We start from the raw sequence: 23,843 nt of genomic DNA, 5'->3' as shown, positions 1-23,843 counted from the left end.
AAGACTTCCGTTTGAAGCCTGGTTCTACTATTTACTATGAATGGGACCCGGGCTAGGCCATAGAGTCATAGATTTAGAGCTGAAAAGGGGGTTAGAGTCAGCCTTAGTCCAGTCCTCTTAATTTAGAGGTGAGGACATTGAAGCTAGTGGGAGTGCTGAGAAGCAGCGACATCTAAGGCATTCTTTATTGCCCTAGACCACAGTCCCCGGGCAGGGAGGTGATGTCAGGACAAGCATGAGCACTGGATTTGAGTGAGTGGGGCGGGGCCACTAGACGGCTCCAGGGATGGAGCCCCAACCCTTAAGTCAAATCAGCCTCAGCGTCTGACTAGCTCTGTGATCTTGGGCAAGTCACTTAACCTCATCCTAGGCTATTTCCAATCCTCCTGCTTCATATCTGGTCACTGGACCCAGAAGGCCCCGGTAGAGGAAGTGAGACTGCAGACTTAGCCCAGCACTCCCTCCCTCCCTCCAATCCAATTCATAAGCATATGGTGGCATCGCCTCCCTGATGTGATGATCTTCTTTGAAAACGAAGGCCATCATCATCATTAGCACCGAGGTGGCTCTGGGCCCTTAATTTATTTTTTAACAAATAGTTCGTATTCTAGTCAAATAACTTGTCCAACCACCGACAGCTAGCTAGCAAGTAGCAGAGCTGAGATGCCAAGGAATCCAGCCCCCCTCCGCTGCCCACGTGCTTTTAATGATTGACTTTCATTGACTACATCTGTTTCATGTTGTATTTCTCTCCCACTCCTCTGGCACCCTGTTCCTTGGAAGGAACCCCAAAGTCCATTCAGCTTAATGCCCTCACTTTACATGTCAGCAAAGTGAGACCCAGAGGGCCCAACGACCGGCCTAAGGTCTCATGGCTAGCAAATGTAGAACATGGGATGCTGTGGTGAGACGGTTTAAGAAAAGGGGATATGAAAATGGAATTGCGTCCCTTAGCGTTGGTGCTAGGGCCACAGAGCCAAGTCTTGGTAAAGGAGCCCCCCCCCTTTGGAGAGACAGCACCCTTCCCTTAGGCACCACCCACGTTGAGCCCCGAGTCAGTCATTCATACCAGAGGAGTTTGGATTTGCACACAGGGTGGAAAGTGACTGGATTTCTTGACCTGGGATAATTCTGGCCTGAGCAGTCTCTGTTGGCCCTGCCCCATTTCCTAGGAGGGCCGGGGCTAAGCCAACGAGTCATGCACTGGGGAAATGGGCAGTGGCACTCTTTCAGAGTTGTGGGGTCCCGGCTTGGAGGCCCTGGCCTGGTACAGACAAGCCATTCAAACATCCCTAGAAAGGACATCCTCTCCAGCGCTCCGCAACGTCCCCAGCTCTCTGTGCCAGCCTTCGGCTTGCCAACTCTCCCTGGCCCTGGGTCCCAAGGCAGCCCCTCCCCACAGGCCCCAGGCTAACTCAGGCTCCACGGCCCCACAGGAGGGCATTGGGGGTGCACGGCGGGGAGTCAAGGGGGGCTACAAGCTTCTGCTGCCGCTGGGTTCGAGTCCCTCGCGCCGCATTTCCTCGAAGTCACACCCTCGGATGGGCTAATGGGCGAGTGCCCGTCGGAGCGCCCGGCGCCCAAGCTCGCCTCCTCCCTCGCGCCTCCACTTCGCCCCTCCGACGCCCGGTGCGCTCTCGGGGAGGCTGCGGCCCGGGAACAAAGCAGCCTTGGGGAGCTGTCCTGGCCCGGGGGTGCTGGCGTAGGCAGAGGAGGGCGCCGCCCGAGCCCCCTTCCACCCCCGGCCCCGGGCTCTGGGGCTTCCCCGGGCCGGCCCGGTTCCCCTCTCCCGCCTTTCCCCGCACGGAGCCGAGGGCGCCGCGGGCCACGCGGGCCCGGATTTATGAATGACTCGGGCTTCGGCTCCAGGGCGGCCCCGCCGGCCTCGGCCTTCCCCGCCCCCTGGCCCGGCCTACAGCTCGCTGCCGCGGGCTCCGGGGGGTGGGCTGGGGGAGGGGGGGCAGTGACGGGCCGGGGAGGCCGCCGAGCCCCCCGGGGGGCAGCGCCCAGTGCGGGAGCCCCCCCGGAGAGGTTGCGGGCGAGTCGCCGAGCCGGGGGAGCACACCTTGCCCCGGCCCCCGGCCCCGAGCGCCCTCCCAGCTCCGCCGCGGCCTGGGGCAGGGGCCTCTCCCCGGAGGGTGCTGTCCCCCGCACCCCCCCGCCCTCCTGTCGGGGCCCCTTTAAGCGGCTCAGGTGGGCAGGCCCGGCTGGCAGCAGCCGCTCCTATGGCAACCCCCGGCCGCCGCGGCTTCATGAATATTCCGGGGCTCGGGAGCCCGGGCGCCGCCGCCGCTGCCGGGGGGCGCTCCCGGGGAGGGGGGCTGCTGATGTAAGGCCGGCGGGCCGCTGGGGGGGGGGGGCCGGGAGGGAGGCGGGGGAGGGGGAAGAGGGGGAGCGCCGGCGGGGGGGCGGACCCAGGGACCCACGGGCAGAGCAGGCCGGGCAGTGCGGGGCGGGCCCCCTCCCCCCCTCCTCCTCCCCCCCTCCCCCTCCTCCTCCTCCTCCCCCTCCTCCTCTCCTCTTCTCTCCCTCCTCCTCCTCTTCCTCCTCCTCCTCCTCTCTCCCTCCTCCTCCTCTCTCCTCCTCCTCCTCCTCCTCCTCCCCCTCCTCGCCGCGGCTGCGCTGCCCATGCCCGGCTGCCGGTCTCGGCGGCGGCGCCTTTTGTTCCCCGCGGGGAGGCGGGGCGCCCCTCCGCGCCCCTGAGCGCCGCGCCTTGGGGCGGCTGGGGGACACCCCGCCCCCCGGGAAGGGGGCGCGGCGCGGCGGGCGGGCTGCCTCCCTCCTCCCCCCCTCCTCCCCCTCCTCCCCCTCCTCCCCCCTCCTCCTCCTCCTCCTCCTCCTCTCCATCCCTCCCGCTCTCCTCCCTCCCTCGGCCAGCCTGCGGCCGGACGGGCATGGGCTGCTGAGGGCGGCGGCGGAGGGCATGCCCCGGGCGGGCACCCCGGCCCCCTGAGCCGCCCGCGGGGGTCCCCCGCAGGCCCCCCTCCCTCCCTCCCCGGGCGCCATGGACAAGCTGCCGCCGTCCATGCGCAAGCGGCTCTACAGCCTCCCGCAGCAGGTGGGACCCAAGGCTTGGATCATGGACGAGGAGGAGGAGGAGGAGGAGAGCCACAAGGGCACCCGCAGGAAGAGCATCCGCCTGCGGCCCCTGCCCTCGCCCTCGGCGGCGGCGGGCGGCGGGGAGCCCCGGAGCGCGGCCGCGGGCGTCATGGAGACCGAGGTGGGCAGCGGCGGCGGCGGCGGGGCGGCCAAGTCCAGCACCAACGGGGACTGCCGGCGCTTCCGAGGGAGCCTGTCCTCGCTGAGCAGCCGCGGCGGCGGCGGCGGGGCGGCCGGCGGGAGCTGCCACCTGCGAGACTCGGCCGAGGGGAAGCGCCTCATCGGCGAGGGCGAGGCGACCCCCGGCGAGGACAAGAGCCCCCCCGGGCCTGGCCGGGGAGCCCGAGCCCCCCGAGCCCCCGGGCCGGTCCCCCGGGCCCTCGGGCGCCGCCGAGCAGCCCAGCGGCTCCTCTGCCACCTGCATCAAAGTGGAAGCGGGGTCGGGGGGCGACCAGATCGTCCCCGACGAAGAGGCGAGGCTGGGCCAGGCGGGCTTCATGCAGCGCCAGTTTGGAGCCATGCTCCAGCCAGGGGTCAACAAATTCTCCTTGAGGATGTTCGGCAGCCAGAAGGCCGTGGAGCGCGAGCAGGAGAGGGTGAAGTCGGCCGGGTTTTGGATTATCCATCCTTACAGCGACTTCAGGTAGGAAGGACTGGGGCCCAGCCCTGGCCGCCCGCCCCCTCCCCCACGAAGGGCGCGCTTCCCGGCCTCTGCCCCCTTCACCCGCCTTTCGGCCGAGCCAACTTTTCTCTGTCCTCAGTGGGTCGGGAGAGAAGCCCGCAGCCTCGGATGCGCCCCCGCCCGACCCAGGCAACTTTTCTCAGGCCGTCCGCTCCTGCTCCTTTCCGGGTCCTTCTCTGGCCCACAGTCCCGATGCCCGGAGCCAGGGGAGCATGGCCTAGGGGCAGAGCGAGCCCACCCAGCCCGGTGCCCTTGGCAGCCCTGTCTCTGCCCCCCCGGCCCCGTGGAGGCCCCGGTGATCTGGACACGGGGGCTGCAGCCCCATGAGGCCTACAGAGTTGAGCGACACAGGTCCAGTGAGAGCTGCAGTAGCAGGCGCTGCAACTGGCACCAGGTCACAAAGCTTACTGGGAACCGGGGAAGGCACCACCGCTAACTCTGCAGAGTGTCTTGCCCCTGGGGCCTTGGAGACTCAGAGAAGTTTCTTGGTGGGCACCACTGGGGGAGGAGGGGATCTGGGGCAGTGCCTGGGGAGCCGAACACCTGCAGTTGGAGGAGAGGTTGCCCACTGCCAGGGAAGGGACCAGATCATTTGGCTAGTGCAGCTAATGGTGCCATAGACATAGCCTTGGTTTGGAAACACGGTGAAATGAGGCTACAGCTCCCTGCCCCCCCTGCCCTATGCTAGCATCCCACTCAGCTGAGAGCCCAGGGCTTCTTGCCGGGTCCAGAAGGAGGAAGGCTGAATGACCTTGCCTGCTGAGATCAGCAAGATACCCGGTTTCCTGATGGGAAGAGGCCGGTCCAAGAATTCAGGAGCATTCTGGACATCCCATAACATCCACTTCCTGATGCTCCAAATGGCCACGGGGACTGGTCTCAACCCTGGAGAGTAACTGGTCTCCAGTGCCAAAAGCACTGGATGCTAATGACTACAAGCCCCCCCCCCCCATATCATCTCCTGTCTTCTGTCTCTGAGGAGCCAAGTATCCATCAAGTCTGGTGGGATGTTTCCTGAAAAGTATAGACTGTCTATTGATTCCAGATCCTGGTGCTGGCCAGTTGAGGTCAGGAAAGCATCTGTTCTGGAAATAGCCGCTCTTAGACTGGATTATGGGCACCAGACTGAGCAGGGCCATTCCACCAGGTCCCTACTTTCCTGGGGGGGGGGTAGGAAGGGTAGCCCGGCTGGTTTTCAGCCTGGGACTCCCCAACATAGCCTTTTCTCTGACTTCTTTTTCTCTCCCTTCCTTTCTCCCTCCCTGCCTTGTCTGCCTGTCTTAATGAGCACTTTCTCAGCTCAGAGCTGTCTTTGCAAACTCCAGGGAAGCCAGGTTTGTAATGAGAGCAAAGACATTTTTCATCCAATGAGCGAGATTCTCTTGCTGGGAATGTCCAGTGAAGCCAGATTCTTTTCTTAAAATAGGTAGTGATCAGGGACCTCTTTGTATTTTTGGGACTGCTTGCCTCTACCATTCTCCCCAAGTGGGGGGGGGGGGAGAAAGGGGAGATCGGTGATCTGCAGGGCCAGCTAAGCAAATAGTGGCAAACACCAAGCCGTGTTTGCCTAGGGCAAAGCCCTAGGGGGTTTCCGGAGACACTGCCGCATGCCACCTTTGGCTCCCCAGTGACCCCCTCCCATCATATGACAGGAGCAAGCTTGTGAGAGAAGGTGGCAGGGCTTGTGTTTAAATGGGTTGCTTGGTGGATGATTCCTTGGCTATCTTTATTCTCTTCTGACCTCTGAAAGGAATCACAGATACAAGAGACTGTATCTCAGGGAGACCCTGAGCCTTCATATGGATGGAAGGAGTGTGCCCAAAGGCCCCACATTGTAACCATAGTACCTTCCCCTAGCTGCCATCTCACCTGATCAACTACATTTTTATTTATTTGGGGGCTGACCTTATTCCTGCTAGTGCATTTATTACTGGGTACCCATTTTTATGATCTTACTCATTTTCCCTGGTCCTTTTTTTTTTTTTTTACCACTTCTCACCCTCCCAACTACCCCCTCTTTCTTATGTATAAATACACTCTGGAAGACTCTCCTCACCCATCATCTTGAAGACCCAGGACCTGGTTTTTGGCCCCAAACTCCCTTTCTATGGCCAGATTGTCTTTGTAGCTAAATCAAATGAGATCATATAATTAAAAAGCTTTGAAAAAGCTTAAGACATCTTATCAATGCCATCTATTCTTGTCCATCGGTCCACTTGCCTGTTCTTCACTCCTGCAGTGAAATCTCCCTAACCACGGGATGCCTGGAAACAGAACAAGGGAAAGAACATGTCCAGATTTATGAACGGCAGGAAGAGAGGAGCAAGTGGGTTTTTTTTCTGAAATGATCAATCTGGGTTCTGAATATAGGCTTGAAAGCTTTCATTCTGCATATCTTGGGACAGAGTGGAAGAGAAATGATTAGTCTGCTTCACTCTCACCTTCCCTAGTCAGACTTACAGTTCACATTTCTGGATCACCTTAAGGATTACAAAGTTCTCTTCTTGTTAAGTTTTTTAAGTATGATTATCCCCATTTTATAGATGAAGAGACTGAGTCTTGAAGCCATTAAACAATTTGCCCATAATTATGTAGTTTATTTGAATCTAGGTTTTTTTCCCCCCTTTTCTACTATACTGCCTCTGGATGTTGGATTTCTCTAGAGAGAAGCTCAACCTTAGAGGTCCTGAAGGATTGACAGATTCGTGTCTAGGTTTCCATAATCTTGATGACTCTTTCACCATCCAGCCCAGCCCCCTCTGTTCATTAGTTACTGGAGTTTATTCCTGGCCCATGCATGGTTGATTGCACACCAGCGCAACTCCAATGTATGTATCCCGCATCAAGATTTATGGAAGCACTTTCTGTGGACACTTGGAGATTTATTCATAATTTTTAACGGGGAAGAAGCATTGATCCAGCAGAATTGGTTTAATAGAGAAGAGCTGGCACGCCATGATAGATTGAGTTTGCAGTTTGGAGTTAAGGCGATCTGAGGCAGCCGCTGTTTCCCAGCATCAACAGCTCCCTGGAGAGTGACTAAGGTGTGCGTTAGCAGAGGCCTGGATTGGTGTGAAACTCTGAGGGCCCTCAGCAATCCAATATATGTCTCCGGATCCCCTTTTTGGGGACTGTTTTGGTCTCTCCCTTGTTATGGACCTTTCTTCCCATTGGTTCATTTAGCACTTTCTTCTATTGTTAGTCTGTTTAGAGTCAGATCTTCCCTTCTTCCTGCTTTTTTTTTTTAAACTTTTTTTCCCCCTAAGAGAAAAGGGCCTGGTATTTTGATTTCTGGATGCTTTCAAGCCCACTGGCTTTTCCCTTTATTCCTACTCCGCCTGTCCTAGGCCCTGGCAGGATTCCTTGCTCTCAGCCCTAGAGACCAGGGCTCAAGGGGTGGAAACTTTAAATAAATGGAATAGGTATTCAAAATATGAGAGATAAAGAGACAAAAAGAGAGAGACAGAGAAAGACAAGACAGAAACAGAGAGAGAGACAGAGAGAGACAGAGAGACAGAGAGACAGAGAGAAATTCAGGCTGGTGCACATAAGCTAAGTTGACCTTAACAAACATTTAGATGCAGGAGTGTTTGATTTAGTTCATTTTATTAGTCATGCTCACTAAAGGTCTGTGTGGATGTATGTGTGTATCTGTACACTTCTGATACACGTATGCCTAAATCAACCTGAGTATCTATATATATGTCCCCTGGTCTCTTTATGTGTCTGAGTCACTGAGTCTGTGTGTATGTGTGTGTGTGTGTGTGTGTGTGTGTGTGTGTGTGTCTAGGCACCTGTGTCTTTGTGTGTACCTACATTTTCCTCCATAATCTCAATCTATATGTGTTTGTATGTGTTCTTGAGTCCCTATGTCCATATATGTAAGTGTACACATGTGTGCTTGCCCGTATTTTACCTCTAAGAAGGTCACAGGCTAGATTCCAATAAAGACCAACTTCTGACTGATCCCACAGAATTCCCTTTTTGATGCCTTGGTTTATATTCTCATGCCTGATGTGGGGAGGTGATACTCGGGGAATCTCCCTCTAGGTATCGAGAGCAAGGCAGCAGCATGATTCTCCATACTCAGTCAACAAACATTTATTTAACATTTATTAGCACCAGGTACTATACTAATTGTTGTTGATACCAAGAGAAGTTCCAAACCTGTTCTTACCCTCCAGAAACTCACATTTGAACTGTTTCTTCAACTGTAACATAAAAATAAAAATGGCACTTTCTTCCCAGAGTTGGTATGAGGATTAAATGAGATAATATCTGTAAAACCCTTACAAAGTCTGGTATATGGAAGGTACTTAATAAATATTTATTTCCTTTCGTCTTAAACTGAGGCCCATGAAGTTGCTTTCGGAAAGTATTTTGGGAGCTATACTATAATGGATTTCCTTTGTCATCTTATGTTTGATTTGTATGCCTTAAAAACATTATTCTGAGAAGGGTCTTAAGCTGCACCAGACAGTACCCAGGGGGTCCAGGACATACAAAAAAAATGAAGAACCCTGGATCTGGGTAAAACAAATGATAATCCTGTAGCTGCCTTCACTTTCAAGCAAGAACAAAAACTTTTTCTTTCTTTTTTCTGGTTGCCTTTTTTCTTAATCTTTGGTGCTCCTGCAATAACTATTTCACTTAAAGTTATCAGCTCTTTTGATTGAAAAACACTGCTTTCTAGATTCCTGGGTTAAGATCAGAGTTCTCCAGGAGGCTCTTGGGAAAAAGATATCCTCAGCCAAGTAGAAGAAATTGATTATGACAGGGAAGGGGGCTTCCCTACCTTGGCTCCTTGTGGATTCTAGCCCCTTCTCAACTTGGTGATCTGGGAAGAGAGAATGCATGCCTCTCTGAGTTCCTACTGGGGCCACCTACTACCTTTCTTCTTTTCTTTTTTTTCTTTTCTTTTTTTTTCTTTTCTTTCTTTTTTTTTTTTTTTTAGGTTTTTGCAAGGCAAATGGGGTTAAGTGGCTTGCCCAAGGCCACGCAGCTAGGTAATTATTAAGTGTCTGAGACCGGATTTGAACCCAGGTACTCCTGACTCCAAGGCCGGTGCTTTATCCACTACGCCACCTAGCCGCCCCTACTACCTTTCTTTAATTCAGGCAGAGTTCCCTGGCTCCTCATCCCCTTTATTTTCTCTCTTAGCTCTGTTTTCAAAAGGAGGGAAATCTCCATTGCTAATCTTCAGACTTATGGAGGACCCTGGAATCCTTTGGTAATAGTTGCCACTCAAAGGACAACAGTACAAGATGTGGGCTAGAGTCAGTCGAGAGCACGGCTCTTAGGGTTGAGGTCCCTCTTGTCCGGGAGATAGGTGCAAAAGCAGGGATCCTAGGGAATAAGACACCATTTTTCTAGCTCTTTCTGACTCTTCTTTGCCCATCTCCTCCTTGGGTTATCATAGGAGTGACAGTGTAGGGAGAATGTGTTGCACCTGAGTTCTATTACCCATGGGCTGCAGCGCTTGAAATAAGCCAAACAAGGAGAAAGAAGGGAAGGAGGAGGATGAGGAAGAGGAGAAGAAGAGGGGATAGGGAAAAAGGCTGGTGGCTGATCTGAGTGGTCAAATATGACCAACAGTCTGTCAGTCAACCGGCATCTATTAAGGACCTATTATGTGCCAGATACTTTCCTTGGGGAAGGGGAAAGAAACCATTTCTTAGGCTTCCCAGTCCTCCTGGGAGTGACTGTCAGTGTGAGTTCAAAGCCTTCAAGATGAAACAGACAGTTTGCAGGCCTGGGAGGAGGAAGAGGAGCCACGATGCAAAGGGGAATTCCAAGGTTAGTTGTCTGAAAGGTGCTGTCAGCCTGCTCTGCCAGGCCAAGCCAAACAGCTTTCTTGAGCAGTGAAGACGTGCTAACCCTGGTCTCGGGGGATTGAACTGTCCATTTATTGTAGATTCCAGGCCAGATCTCCTGAAAGAGCTCATACTAATGTTTTCTGAGAGAGGAACTTGGAACTCATATGCCTGCGGGTTGCTGACCACCTTAAAGGGGGTTCCTTGGCTTCTAGACACATACATTTGCAAGAATGAAAAAGTGGGCTCTATTGAGGGCAGTAATGATCAGTATCCTAAGGGAAACAGCACAGAATTCAGAAGACTTGACTGAGTTTCCTTGCTATAGCTCTGTATTAAGTACAGAGAAACAGAGAGTCAATGGCAAGAGAAGATGCTGGTTGGCCATTCTGATGGTCTTCTTCTCTTTCCTTCCTCATACCTGACTCAATTGCTGGCACACAAATTGCCCTTGATTTTCATCTTGACCCTGTGTGGGTCCTGACTATCTGTGTCCAAGAGGATCAAGGTCCTCTGCCATGGCCCCCATGCCTTCTCAATGACTTTTTTTCTCTAGCATGCCAAGCCTAGCACTGCCCACTGTCCACAGACACCTATTTTATAGCTTGGAACCTATTTTATAGTTTTTACATCTCCATCCATCCCATTCCCCAGAACTTAGTTCACTCTTCACCCAGAGTTTACCTCCCCTCACTTGATGGCTGACTCACGGAGATCAAAAATATTTTTTAATTAAAATTTTTTTCAAATATACATTTATTTTCTTTTCCTCTCACCCACCTTTCTGCCAATAAAAAAATCCAAAACCCCTTTTAAATAAGCATGCATAGTGAAACAAAACAAATTGCCACATTGGTCATTTCCAGAAGGTCTCTCAGTCAGGAGGCAGACAGGATATTTCCTCTGCAATCTTGCTTGGGTCTTTGCATTGATCACATTTTTTTTTCAGACTCATAAGTGTTTTGCAGAGAAGTTAAAGAATTCTAATGTCTACCTTCCTTTTGAGCTAAGCCAGTCTCCTTGCTGTCTCTCATGTAGACCCTTGTTCATTCCTGCCTCTTTGAAAATTCCCATGCTGTCTTCTCTACCTGAGCTCTCGTTTCCCTCCTCAAATCCTCTTTAAATCTTGTTCTTCTATTAATGTTCACTTCCAGTCCACCACCCTACAGGAGACCAGGCAGTATGATTCCTTGGAAGGGAATTTGGTTTCAGAGTCATATTCACTATCCCAATCGTAACGGTCACTTTTGCTCATCTGACCCTAGGCAAATCACTTAGCTTCTGTTTTGTCATCTCTAAGAAGAGGGGGGCTTTATATAAGATGACCTTTGGGTTTCCTTCCATCTTTAGATCCCTAGGATTTGAGGGCAGAACTAGTTCTTTGAGGACAGGGCTTGTTTTTGTCTCTTTGTATCCCCACTATTAACAAAGTGTCTGTTTCATAGTTGGTGCTTAATAAATGTTTATTGGATGCATTGATTGAATGAATGAACTTCCATCTCTTTTGTTCCCAATATTTATTACTTATTCTCTATTTCATATGGTGATACTTGATTACATTCCTATCTGTTCTAGCTAAAACTGTTTCCAAAGAAAACAAACTCCAAATCCAAACTACTGACTTCTTTCCTTGTCTTCCCAGCTCACTTAGTTGTGAGCTGATTAAGGCACAGTTAATGCTTGTAGATTGATTTCTGTAGGTTGACTGGGCCCGAGCAATCTGATAACATCCTAGAAACTCAGGGTAATAAATATCTCCTTCCTGGTCAGAGCTGCTTCCTGTTGCATCTCTGGCCAACCTTGTCTGTGACTCCCTGGATCAAATCCATCCTTCCAAGACAAGAAGTGTTAATTAATGTTAGGAGTAAGGTGGTTGCAAGGTACCCATTAATCAATTAGGTTTCCTTTGACTGTGGCATCCCTATGGAAAAATTGGAAAATAAACAGGTCAAGGTGAATGGGGTGATGGGGGGGTGGGAAGCAGGGGGGACAAGGCTGGGGTAGGCAGAGGGAATCTCAGTGATAAGAAGCATTGGTATGAGATTTCAGAGAAGGAGCAGATGTTGCCTTGGTGTCAGTAAACCAGCCTAGAGGCGACACTAGGCATGGAAAGGAATTTTAGGCTTTGGAGTGGCTCTCCTGACAGCTGCAAGGGTGATAGCAGAATCAGTCATGATAGCCAGTCCCATTAGTACCACTGTTTTTTTTTTTTTTATCAAAAAGCCTACAATCTGCCCAGCCAGCTTAAGATTGAGAGAGGAAATGTATTCCTGTTAAGATAGCCCTTATAGGGTCCCCCCGCCTTCTTCCCATAAGTTGCTCACTCATCACCTGCCCCTCCCACTCCCAAGCAGAAGAGATGAGCTAAAAGGAAACCATGGACATCTCCTAGCATTCAATGAATCTACTTCAATCATTGGTCCTGGACACACACTTGTGACCTGCACTGACCTAGGGGGGAACTACAGGAAACTGAAGACTCAGACTCTGACCTCAAGAAGCTTATGTTCTAGTGAGAGCAGACAGAGCATTCAGCCCAAACCATCTCAAGGCCCTTAAAAAGCTGCCTATAATCAAGTGCCAATTAATGTTAACTGTATTCAGGTAGCTCCAACTTTAAGAAAATCTGACATAAGAAATGCAGAATTTCCAAGTGAGATAAATTACTGTATATGGGTGGGGGGAGGAGAGAAGGGAGGAATTGTTCACTTTATGGAAGCAATCACCCCTAGGTTCCATTAAATAACAAATTCTTCTAGTGCATTTATGACACAGATTAATTTATTTAAAATCCTATGGACCCAGCAGACCATTAACGCTGATGGACTGTAGGAAAAAGGAAAGATTATTCTGGTAACATTAAACAGGGAGAGCTTTCTGGAGGAAGGAGCTTTCATAAAGATATTCCTCCCTGTTGTCAAGTGAGTCAGTCAATAAACATTTATTAAGCACCTACTATTTGAACCAGGCAGTGCTCTAAACTCCGGTATACAAAGAAAAGCAAAAGACAGTCACTGTCTTCAAGGAACTCACAGACTAATGTTTCATTGTTACTCCTGCCTTGGATATGACTTATTTGAAGGGATAGGCAATGCAGAAAATTTTATTGGGTATAAGATAGGTTAATATTGGCACTTTCCCCCTCCTGCCTTTCCTCCCCCCCCCCAATTCTTTTCCTTTCTCTCCTAGTATGGAAATGTCCCATTCAGAAAGACAGTTCTGTGACTCTTAGGCTTGGAGAGTTACAAAGAGCACTGGAGAGGCTAAGTAGCTTGCCCCTGATCTTAGAGTAAGTATGTGTCAGAAGGGCAGTGCAGTGGATAGGTGGTGCAGTGGATAGAGCATCAGCATTGGAGTCAAGATGATGGGAGTTTAAATCTAACCCTAGACCCTTGGTGCTCACTAGCTGTGTGACCTTGAGCAAGTCATTTAATCCTGATTGCCTTGCAACAGGACAATCTCCAATTATCCTGATTCATATCTGGCCACTGGATCCAGATGGCTCTGGAGGAGAAAGTGAGGCTGGTGACTTAGCAGAGTCCCCCTCACTCAAATCCAATTCACATGCTTGTCATGGTATCACCTCCTGATGTCATGGTCTTCTTTGAGAATGAAGTACAAACATTATCATCATGTGTCAGAAACAGGAGTTGAACCCAGGTCTTTCTGACATATTAACCGCTATGTCATATGATTTTCAATGTTGGAAAACAGTTGAACCACTGTGTGGTTTCTGTCAAGTCCAGCCATGCCTCTTTTACCTGCTCATTAGATGTCAGTGGCTCCCCAGTGCCTCCAGACTCTTCAGCTTGACACATCTGACTCCAGACTCTCTTTCCAAGCTTAAAACCATTATTGTCCTTGATATACACTACTTTTCAGGCAGACTGGGTCTAGCACTATTCCATAAACTCAGTAGTGCATGTCCCACTCATGTGCCTCTATACAGATGGTCTTTGGTTCCTGGAATATGCTTTTTTCTTAATTATGCCTCTTAGAATGCATGGCTTTCTTCAAGTTTCTCTAATCACGCCCATCTCATGGAGACTTCTCTTTGATTGTTAGTTCTTCTACTTTTCTCCTCTTCCAATTCTCTCTCTCTATCCCTCTGTTTCTCTGTCTCTGTCTATCTGTCTCTATCTTTTTCTGTTTCTTTCTCTCTCACACTATCTCTCTCACACATCTATCTTTCTATCCATCTCTCTCTCCATTTATCTATCTACCTACTTCCTTATCTAGCTATCTACCTACCTAGCTTTCTATCTCCCTACTTACCTACTTCTCTCTCTCTCTCTCTCTCTCTCTCTCTCTCTCTTTCTTTCTCTTTCTTTTCTATCTAATCTATTCATCCTTTTATCTACCTCCCTCCCTAACAAGCTATTTCCCTATCTAGCTACCTACCTCACTTTTTATCTAATTACCTACCTACTTCTCTGTCTGTCTGTCTATCTATCTATCTATCTATCTATCTATCTATCTATCTATCTATCTATCCAGTTATCTATCTCTCTAGCTACTTATTTAATTACCTAGCTATCTCTGTCTGTCTACATCTGTCTTTCTATCTAGCGACCTATCTTCTCTGTTTACATGTCTATATCACTCCTTCCCCCCAGTATGATGCAAAATCTTTATGAACCTAAAGAATTTTTATTTGTCTTTGTGTTTTCAGCATCTTTCACAATTCCTCCCCCATAGTAGGGACTTAATAAATGCTTATAAACTAAACTGGCTTATTCCCAACAGATAATCTAAGAATTGTGTGATTTTTTTAGTCCCTTTGCTTCCTTTCCCCCATTCTGCTTTTCTCCAGATCCCTAGATTATTGTGTCTGATCTGAATTGGTTGGGATGCACCACCAGTGATTCAGGACTCCTCTTTGAGAGAGGCCAGTGATGCCCTTTGCCTGCCCCCTATTTGGATGAGTTTGCAAAGACTTATGTAGGGTGTGCAATCCTGATTGGGGAGGCTTAGACAGAGATGCTATAGCCCCCTCATTTGCCCTTCTTTGAACCCTAAATCCCCTTCAGAAACCTTGGTTGGAATGACCACCTCTAAGTTACGCACACTGTTTTTCTGGAGGCTAGAAGACAACTTCTGATTGATGGATAACAGAATTCTCTATGTACATATCTCCTGACTCTTCTTTAGATACTAGGCTCATAAGCACAGAATATCGGATTTGGAAGGGACCTTAACTAATACCTTAAGAATGATTACTGAGTTTTATTAGAACTCATTGTGAAAGTACAGTCACAATAGGATGGTCTATTATTGGAGAAATAAGGCACAGGAAACAATTAGAGAACAAGAGAATAATAGAACAACAGGATAACAATGGAGTTGTTCTTAGCAAATCATTTGACAGACTCATTCTTTCATATTCTTATGGAAAAGATGTGGACTAAATTAAAAGACAATTAGATAGACTCAGAACCAATTGAATAGCCAGTCCTAAAGACTAGTCATTTAAAGTCCCACGCTACCTTGAAGGCAGGTATTTAATGGAGTGGTCCAGTAACCTGACCCTCTGCAGTTTAATATTTTCGGTACTTAAATGTAGATGGATGACTTGCTTATCACGTTTTCAAATGACACAAATCTGAGAGGGGTAACTAACACACTGCCAGACAGTCAGGATTTTAAAAAGATCTTGACGGAACCAAACAATGATAAAATGCCATTGGGACATTTACAGCTTCACAAGTACCAGATGAGGGAGATAGCTGGGATGGCTAGTAAGTAGTTTTCCTGAAAAAGATCTGGGGGTCTTAGTGGACTACAAATATGAAGTATGATACACCCCCAAAACATAATACTCTCTCAGATTGGCTCAAGAGATGCATAGTATCCAGGATCAGGAATGTGAAAGTCTTGACAGAATTCTAGACATGGCATTTTAGAAAGGGCATAGTTGAGCTGAAGAATATTCAGAAGAGGGCAATGTTGAAATTGGTTTTGGAGGTCTGTCATGTGGAGAGGTAATTGGTTTATTCTCTTTCATCCATATGGAACTAGAAACACCTAGTACTGTTAGGTGGAATGGTGGCTACAGTGTTGAGTCAGGAGGACTTGAGTTCAAATCCAGCCTTAGACACTGACTAGCTGTGTGACCCTGTGTAAGTCACTTAACTTCTGCCTACTGCAGTTTACTTATGTATAAACAGGAGATATTCATAGCCTCTACCTTTTTAGGTTATTGTGAAGCTCAAATGAGATAATATTTGTAAAGTGCTGGGCAAATCTTAAAGTATTTTTTTACTATTAAGTAGGAGCAACAGATAAAACCTATAAGGAGATAAATTAAGTCCTGAGATCAGGAAAATTTTCCTAAAAGAGCTGTGTCTGTAATCTATGGGTCTTGTTTTGAAGATAGATTCTCCCTCATTAGAGGTTTTAAGTTGAAACTAGACAAACTACTTGCCAGATTCTGTGTAGAGGACATTAATGATTTGGCTGAGGTCCTTTTCAAATTTAGAATTCTATGATTATGACCGTGGTATCTAATAGGGGTGAGAGAGGGGGTCTACACATAATGATTACTGGATGAGAGAGGGTTCTATACACAAAGATCATTTGATTTAAGAGGAAGGGAGTAGGAGTTTGAAAAAAGTCTTCATGGAAGAAGTAAGACAGGAGATTTTGACACATAAGCACCAAAATGGAAATCAAACAAATTCTGCCTCTTGTCTGCCAAGGAAACTTCAGAGTTAGCCCTGAAGTATATATAGATAGTCAAAGAACAGGGACTCTCCATGAATTCAGAATGACTCAGGGTTGCAAGACACAAGATCATGATATAATTCATTAGTTCAATTCAATTGAACAAATACATACTAATTGAGTGACTATAAGTACCAGAACTATACTGCCCTCCGAGAGCTTACATTCTGTCAGAGGGAAGCAATGTGTAGACAGATAACTCTATATAAAGTATTGGAGTTGGAGAGGGAAAGTGGAGCACTAACAACTCTGGAAAAGCTTCTTCAAGGAAATGGTGTTTGAGCTGAACTTCGAATTGATTCCGGGGATCTGAGAGGAAGTGGCAAGGAGAAAGATCATCCAGGCTTGATGGATCACCTGCCTGTCCAAAGTCATGGGTCATGTGGGAGATGGCATGTCATATACAGGATACAGCAAGTTGTTCAGTTTTACTGGGATGTAGAATGTGTAAAGGAAATGAATTTGGAATCATCATGGAAACCAGCATGGGGCAATTAATGAAGGCCTTTACATGTCAATAAGGAGAATTTGTTTTTTATTCTTGTGGCAAAAGGGAGCCTGAAAAGTCCCCTTCGGTGGGATATCCGACTCCCCCCAAACAAGGGATTCAACGTGATACCAAAGAAAGAAGCTGGGGAACTCCAGTTTAATAATAAAAAATACATCAGGGCAATTTGGCTAGATAACATTGGAATTCCTGCAAAGACCACCCCCCCCAAACAAAAACCCCTTATGGTAATTATAGAAATCAGACAAATGGAAGAGGAGTCACAGGGCATAATAGTGTGGATTGGCTGATATTTTGGGGTATATGCTGCACAGACTGGTTCCAGACACTTGGGTGCCATATCAGTGCTGTTTGGACTGGAGTTCTGGGCATGTGAAGCCTTGTATTGGTCACTGAAGTCATGTCCCAGTCAGTGTATTTTCTTTTGGTTTACATTAATCTTGCTTTGTATTATTCATGGCTTTCATTGATAGGGACTCTTATATCATCATCATCATCATCATTATTATTATTATGACTTTCATTGATAGAAACTTTTACCAGGAAACCCACATTATTCATGGCTTTTACTGCTAGAAGAATCCCAATATGACTTTCACCAATAGGGACCCCACAATAGGAATGTCATGGTTTGGGTTGCACTTTTGTAATATTAATTTAGTAGCTGTGTGGAGCATGAATTGAAGGTTGGGGGGAATGGAGTCAGGGAAACTAATGAAGAGGTTATTGAATCTGAGAAAGAAATGATGAAGGCCCAAATTAGGGTGATTGTAGTTGGTTGGTTCTTGTCCTTTATTACTGATGAAGATCAAAATGACATCACTACATGGTGAAGTGATATGGGTGATATCATTTGATTCATTCGTAAATTGGATGTAAGTGAGGCAGAGCTGCATGAAGTCATCGGCCTCACTCTCTTCCAAAATCATCATGATCCAGTGTCAAGACAGAGTCAAGACAACTGGGGATGGCTCTAGATGTAGTGAATGACCTTGACATCTTTAATATCTAACCAAACTCTAAGCACTCCATGTCATTTGCTTCAGCTGTCTTCATGGCTATTGGAATGAAGTATTCTCATTCACCTATTCCGTTAGGGGATTATGGGATGTATAAAAGGAAAATAGAATCAACAGAATGTGGCACTTAGATATGGGAGTAGAGTGAAAAAGAGGGAATAGTCCATGATTCCTTGTGTGACCTGGAAGACTGAAAAGATGGTGATAACCTAGTCTGGAATACGGAAGTTTGGAGGAGGGACAGATTATTGAGAAAAGACAGTGAGTTCTAATTTGGACACATTGAATTCGAAACACCTATGTGCTATCCAGGTAAAGATTTGGAACTGGGGCTTAGGAAGGGGGGGGGAGAGACAGATAGACAGGCACAGAGGCAGAGAGACAGAGAAAGACACACACATACACACACACACATGCACATACACACAGAGGGGGGGGTGGAAAGAGAAAAACAGAGAAAACATTCTGATTTCAGTCCATGTTTAGATCACATAGTGTATCTCAGTACTAAGTCTGCACATCAAAATTTCCAAACAGACTCAGAGCTCCCTGAGATCAGGGACTTTAGGGTGGCATAGGGTATAGTTCAGTTTAGACCTGAGCATGTAATAAGCATAGAGCCGTGAATTGTTGATTAATCAATAAGCCCAGGTACGGAGCTCTTGCTCCTCCCCACTCACCTACCCATCCAAGTCAGTGAAGCACCCAGTCTCCACATTTGATGGTATCAGCTGGGTGTGGGGTTGATAATTGACTGTTCAATGATTTTATGTCTGTCTAAGCATTTCTCCTTGTGGGTGGATGTGTTATGTCTGTGTGAATGAGTCTTTCAGAAATGAATACATAACACACAGGAATGGCTAATAATACATTGTCTTTTACGTCTTTGTTAGGGAGGCTGCCCCAACTCAGGAAGTCATATCCCAGCATCACAGGAAAGAGATACAGGGCAGAAACCAGTAGGAAATGCATGAGGCTCCCTCATTGACCTTCCTGACAGGAGGAGATGAAACCTCAGACTCCTCCTGGAGCCTACTTCACAAAGAAAAAGCAACATCCATCAGGGTGGGCATATAGCCAGAGGCTTGGACTTTCAGCCCCATAGCCATCTTACTCTGTGACCTTAGATAGACTCCCTAACCTTTCTGGGACTTGACTTTCCTTCCCAGATCTCATGTGGGTCTGTCTTTATCATTACTCTCATATCCAGGCTGAAAACATAGAACGTTCATCTGATTCTTCCTCCTTCTTCAATCCCTACATTGGGCCAGACACTGTCAATTCTCCTTCAACCTACTTGTCTATGTACCACCCAACTCCATGCCCTTGCTGGGAAGCCAGCCTCCTCCCATTCGATGGACTCCAGGAATCTTTCTAAAGTGTACGTTTCATCATGTTGTCCCTCTCCTTAAGAATTCCCATATTTGTTCCTGCCTCTGAATCTTTGTTTATAGCTTTCCTTTTTCCAGGAATACCATCCCCTTCTCAAGCCATGATGTGGAAAGATCCCTAGATCTGGAGACTGAGTATTTGGGTTCAAATCTCACAATTTCTACTCAATAGCTTGGTGACCTTGGATTTGTCTCTGGGCTTTAATTTCTGCATCTGTAAAATCAGGGGGTTGGATTAGATGATTTCCCATGATCTCTGTTGGCTCTGAATCTATGATATTTTATTCTTGTGATTCTGATCATCCCCCAGGTTTCTCCTACATCCTTTATCACAAAGCTTCTCTTGACTGTCCCAGCAGGTTTCTTTAACACTTTGTGCCTGAACCACACAACTTAGTCCTTAATTACCATATTGGTACAAATATAAGCTAGCTCTGAATGTAGGCCACATTAAGAGCTATAACTCACAGAAAGTGAATGGGGTTTGTGCCCTAGGTTGCCAACATGGGGGAGGGTACATTTCCTCCCCACATCGACCCACCCCTGCAAATTGCCTCATGGCCCTCTAGTGGCATATGGTGGGACCATTCTGGAACTTTTGCTCTTAGGGTCCTTTCTCTGAGATGCCCTTCTCCTGTGATCCACTCTCATTTTCTTCAACAGGTTCAGGGGTTTGACCATCCCCACCTGGTTTAAACCTCCCCAGCAGTGGTTTGCTTTTTGTGCCAAAGCATCACTATTACTTCAACTGAATTCTCACCAGGCACAGTCAAGGCTGCTTAAGGCTCTAGTCACATTCCTAAAGGGGAATCTCATATATCTTAGATTCAAGGATGAAAGGGAGCACAAAAGTCATGTAGCTCACCCCACTTCTTCATTTTGCAGGTGAGGAAATTGAAGCCAGAGAATTAAAATGACTTGTCTAAGATTACACTATTAGCATCTCTTTTACAGTGGGGATAGATAGATAGATAGATTAGATAGATAAATATAGATAGATTAGATAGATAGACTAAAAATAATTATATTAAGAAAAACACTAAATCTCTGATTTCATTGGTATAGGGAGTATGGAGGCTGAGATATTTATCTCTAGTTTCTAGACAAGGAAACAATTCCATTAATATTTACTGAGGACCTTCTATGGGCCCATTCCTGTGTAAGTGAAAAGGGGAGAATTTATCTTCCCTACCAATTTCTCAATGAGAAACCTCCCTCTGCCAACACAAGCTGTCAATGACTCAGCTACATAGCATTGTAGAAAGTTGCCTGGGACACGGAGAGCTTCAGTAATTTGCCTAAAGGTCACACACAATTAGTAGGAGGCAGAGACAGGATTTGAACCCAGGTCTTTTTGATGTCAAGCTCTGTGTCTGCTGTACCCTACTTCCTCTATTAAATTATCTTTATATTTGTGTGTCTACATATATTTTTCCATCTATATGTATATGTCCACCCAAATATTTTTTGCTTGTATATATATTATATATATATATTATTCATTTATTAAGCACCTACTATATATCAGCATTATGTCTGGTATTAGGATTACAAAAGCAAAAATGAAACAATCATTCACTGAAGGACATGTCAACACAAGCAGATACAAATGTATACAAAGTAGATATGAGGCAATGATGGGGAAAGCAAACACATGTGAGTGGAGTATATGGACATGAATATGGCTATACACATCCAGTTATAAGTGTTTAAAGCTTAAAACTGCACTAAGACTTTTGAGAAAGCCTGCAAATATACAGAAAGTCAGTAGACAGACAGATGACAGCTAGGCAATCAAACAGACAGACAGATTAATCCAATGGCTCAGGTGGATTTTGGAGGGGGCGCCTTGGCCCAGCTGGGACTGAAGAGAGGAGGGGTCCCAGGCAGTGCTTGAGGTAGCAGTGGCTGCTTGCAGGCAAGCATTAGCATCACACTCCATTCTCTGAGCTGTCTCTTCCCCAGGGAGGCTAGAGATAGGCAAACAAAAGCCAATCGGAATGCATAGGCCACCCTCGGGTTTGTACAAGCCAGATGCTGTAGAAACATGGAAGCTACATTCAGACCGGTACAGTTTATCCTGCTTCATGTTCCCTCTCATTGTTTCTCATTCTGTGATGTTTATCCCTCTAATCAGGATCTGTCTGTGCTGGGTGAGGGCAGGCAAGGTGATTTTTCCTTCTCCTGTCAGCCCAAGTCTTTGCCCAGGTATAGACATGTAGGAGATCTTCAGCAAATACTAATGGGCTTGTTTCCTTATCTAGGAAAAAAAAAGATCAAAGCCTGAGTCTTTGTAATCCTCACAGGTGAGATGGTGGGGAGCACTTAGAGGAAAACCAGCTCCGGAACAGATAGAGGAGTAGAATAATAATAAGATGAAGATTTTTGGGGCTCCTCCTTTATTTCATTGGCGTAGGAATTGGTGGTGAGAAAATTCCATCTACCAATGCAGACCAGCACTGCCCTCTAGTTTAAAGTCTTGAGAGTTTCCTGGAGCATCAACAGGTCGATTGACTTCATCCAGGGTCACCTGGCCACTTTGGGTCTGAGGTGGGCCTTGAATTTAGGCACCTACTCTGAGATTGGCTCCCTATATATCATGGTAATCTTCTTCTCAGTAACAAAAGGAACAATGATAGCTAATATTATTTTGTTCTTTGAGGGTTTGCATAGAGAGCTGGCCTCAGAATCAAGAGGGTCCAGATTTAAGAGCCACCCAATAAATAAAAGGCTTAGACAAAGTAATTACCCACTCAGAGATCTAGTCAAATCTCTAAGATTATAAATCTCTCAGAAGGTGCTGGTCAGCTTTGGTAGTAGGGGTATCCTCTTCTAAGAGTACTCTATAGGAATTAATCAATAAATGTTTATTAAACATCTACAGTGAGCTAGGTATTGTGCCAATTGCTGGGGATACAAAGGGAGACAAAAGGCAGTCCCTGCCCTTGTGAAATTTATAACCCATAGAAGAATGAAGCCTCAGCATTTCCAAAGCACTTCCCAACCACAGTCTCATTTGATCCCCACAGCAACCCCAATAACATAGTTGAGAAGTATGATCTGGGTTCATGTCCTGCCTCATACATATAGTTTTTGGGACCTTGGGCAAGCCACTTAATTTTGCAATGCTCTAGACAATTCTCTAAGACTGTAAAATGTTGGGAAGATGGTGACCTGCATTGGTCCTCACTGGAAGCGTCCTTTGTGGTGAAATTAAAGATGCAGCCAAAGTGACTTAGCTAAATTTTCACATGGAGAATAGGCAGCAGATCTGGGCATCCACTGACAATAAGCCTATTATTCTTTTCAGCATACATATGAGATTGATTTTCATTAATCAGGACTATTGATTAAGACCAATGACATGACAGAATCTCAATACATCTTGATGCAGTTCCTAGCAGGACCCTTCAGCAAGAAAAGAGAATTCTAGAGACACTGAAAAGATCTTGTCTATCCTACCTTCTTTTGCCTTCCACTGCAAGACCAGGAGGCATCAGGAATCCCGTCCAAAGTGTTCTCAAAAAAAGGTCAGTGTTGATTGGCAAGGCAAGATTTTAATAGAAAGGTTATAAAGTTAGCTAATCTTGCCTTCTGGGTTCCAGATTGAACTTTCCCAGGATGGAATGATAAATCACTTTCTTCCAAATGTCCAAGGGGACTATCTATTGTGAGGGAAGCCTGGACATACAGTAGATACATTGCAAATTCTTGATGATGGATTGATTTAAATGGACTTGCATACATAACAGCAAGAGAGCATTCATAAGGTACTCAATGAATTGCAGATTCCCTAAATTGCAAAATCCCTGGAGCCAATTTCAAGGAATTTCAAGATGAGGATTCCTCATCCTGAAGATCTGGGTTGGTCTGACCCAAAAGGAGATAGGAACTGAGCCTGTTATTTCATTTATATAGATAATTCCCAGATGATGATGCTTCCCCCACTGATGCAGGATGGTATCTTCTTTGTAATTTATAGTCTCCAATAGTTATTTAGATCATTGAAAGATTAAATGACTTACCCAGAGCACACTTCCTCAAGACAGAACTTGAACTTGGGGCTTCCTGACTCTGAGATCAGCTCTCTAGGAGTAATGATAGTGATAATGGCAGCTGACATTTATAGAGAGTTTTGAAATTCACAAAATGTTTTTATATACATTATGTCAAGGTAGATATAATGAACAGCTTTAGTCCCAAATTAGATTTGACCAGATAATAGGGATTTACAGGCTTTTCTTCCACAATAACTGTCTGGGCAAAAAGCTTGTTGCACAGAAAGGTCAGCCAGCTGTTTCCTTTTATTCTTTTTAGAGTCCTTCATGTCCCAGGAGTAGGAAATTTTGCCTTAAGTTTTGGCCATTCCTTGTGCCACTGACCCTGCTTTCTCATAAGGTCTAGAGAAGAATCCTTTACTTGTTGCTTCCTGCTAATTCTTCCACAGTTTTCTTTTGATTCCCTCCTTCTCTCCACAACCTCTTTTATGAAAGTCAAGCTATTATGGTACTACCAGGGGAAATCTTCTTTCCTTGTCTTCCCCTCATCTTCCCCTTCTTTTCTGGATACCTAGAATCTAGCTAGGCTTCTTGACTATCATATGACTTG

At 46.7% G+C, this 23,843-nt stretch overlaps 1 protein-coding gene across 1 annotated transcript in view; it reads left to right on the top strand.

Moving 5' to 3' along the window:
- The first annotated feature begins 2,811 nt into the window (after positions 1–2,811).
- HCN4 (hyperpolarization activated cyclic nucleotide gated potassium channel 4) overlaps positions 2,812–23,843 on the top strand; it is a 122,704-nt gene continuing 101,672 nt past the window's right edge. Inside the window, 2 exon segments of the mRNA XM_074232674.1 lie at positions 2,812–3,412; positions 3,414–3,742. Coding sequence (XP_074088775.1) covers positions 3,005–3,412; positions 3,414–3,742 — 737 coding nt within the window. The 5' untranslated portion in view covers positions 2,812–3,004.

Source organism: Macrotis lagotis, chromosome 4 (genome assembly GCF_037893015.1).
Source record: "Macrotis lagotis isolate mMagLag1 chromosome 4, bilby.v1.9.chrom.fasta, whole genome shotgun sequence".
Taxonomy (NCBI): Eukaryota; Metazoa; Chordata; class Mammalia; order Peramelemorphia; family Peramelidae; genus Macrotis; species Macrotis lagotis.
Note: the sequence above shows the minus strand (reverse complement) of the source record. Positions and strands in the feature narration are given on the sequence as shown.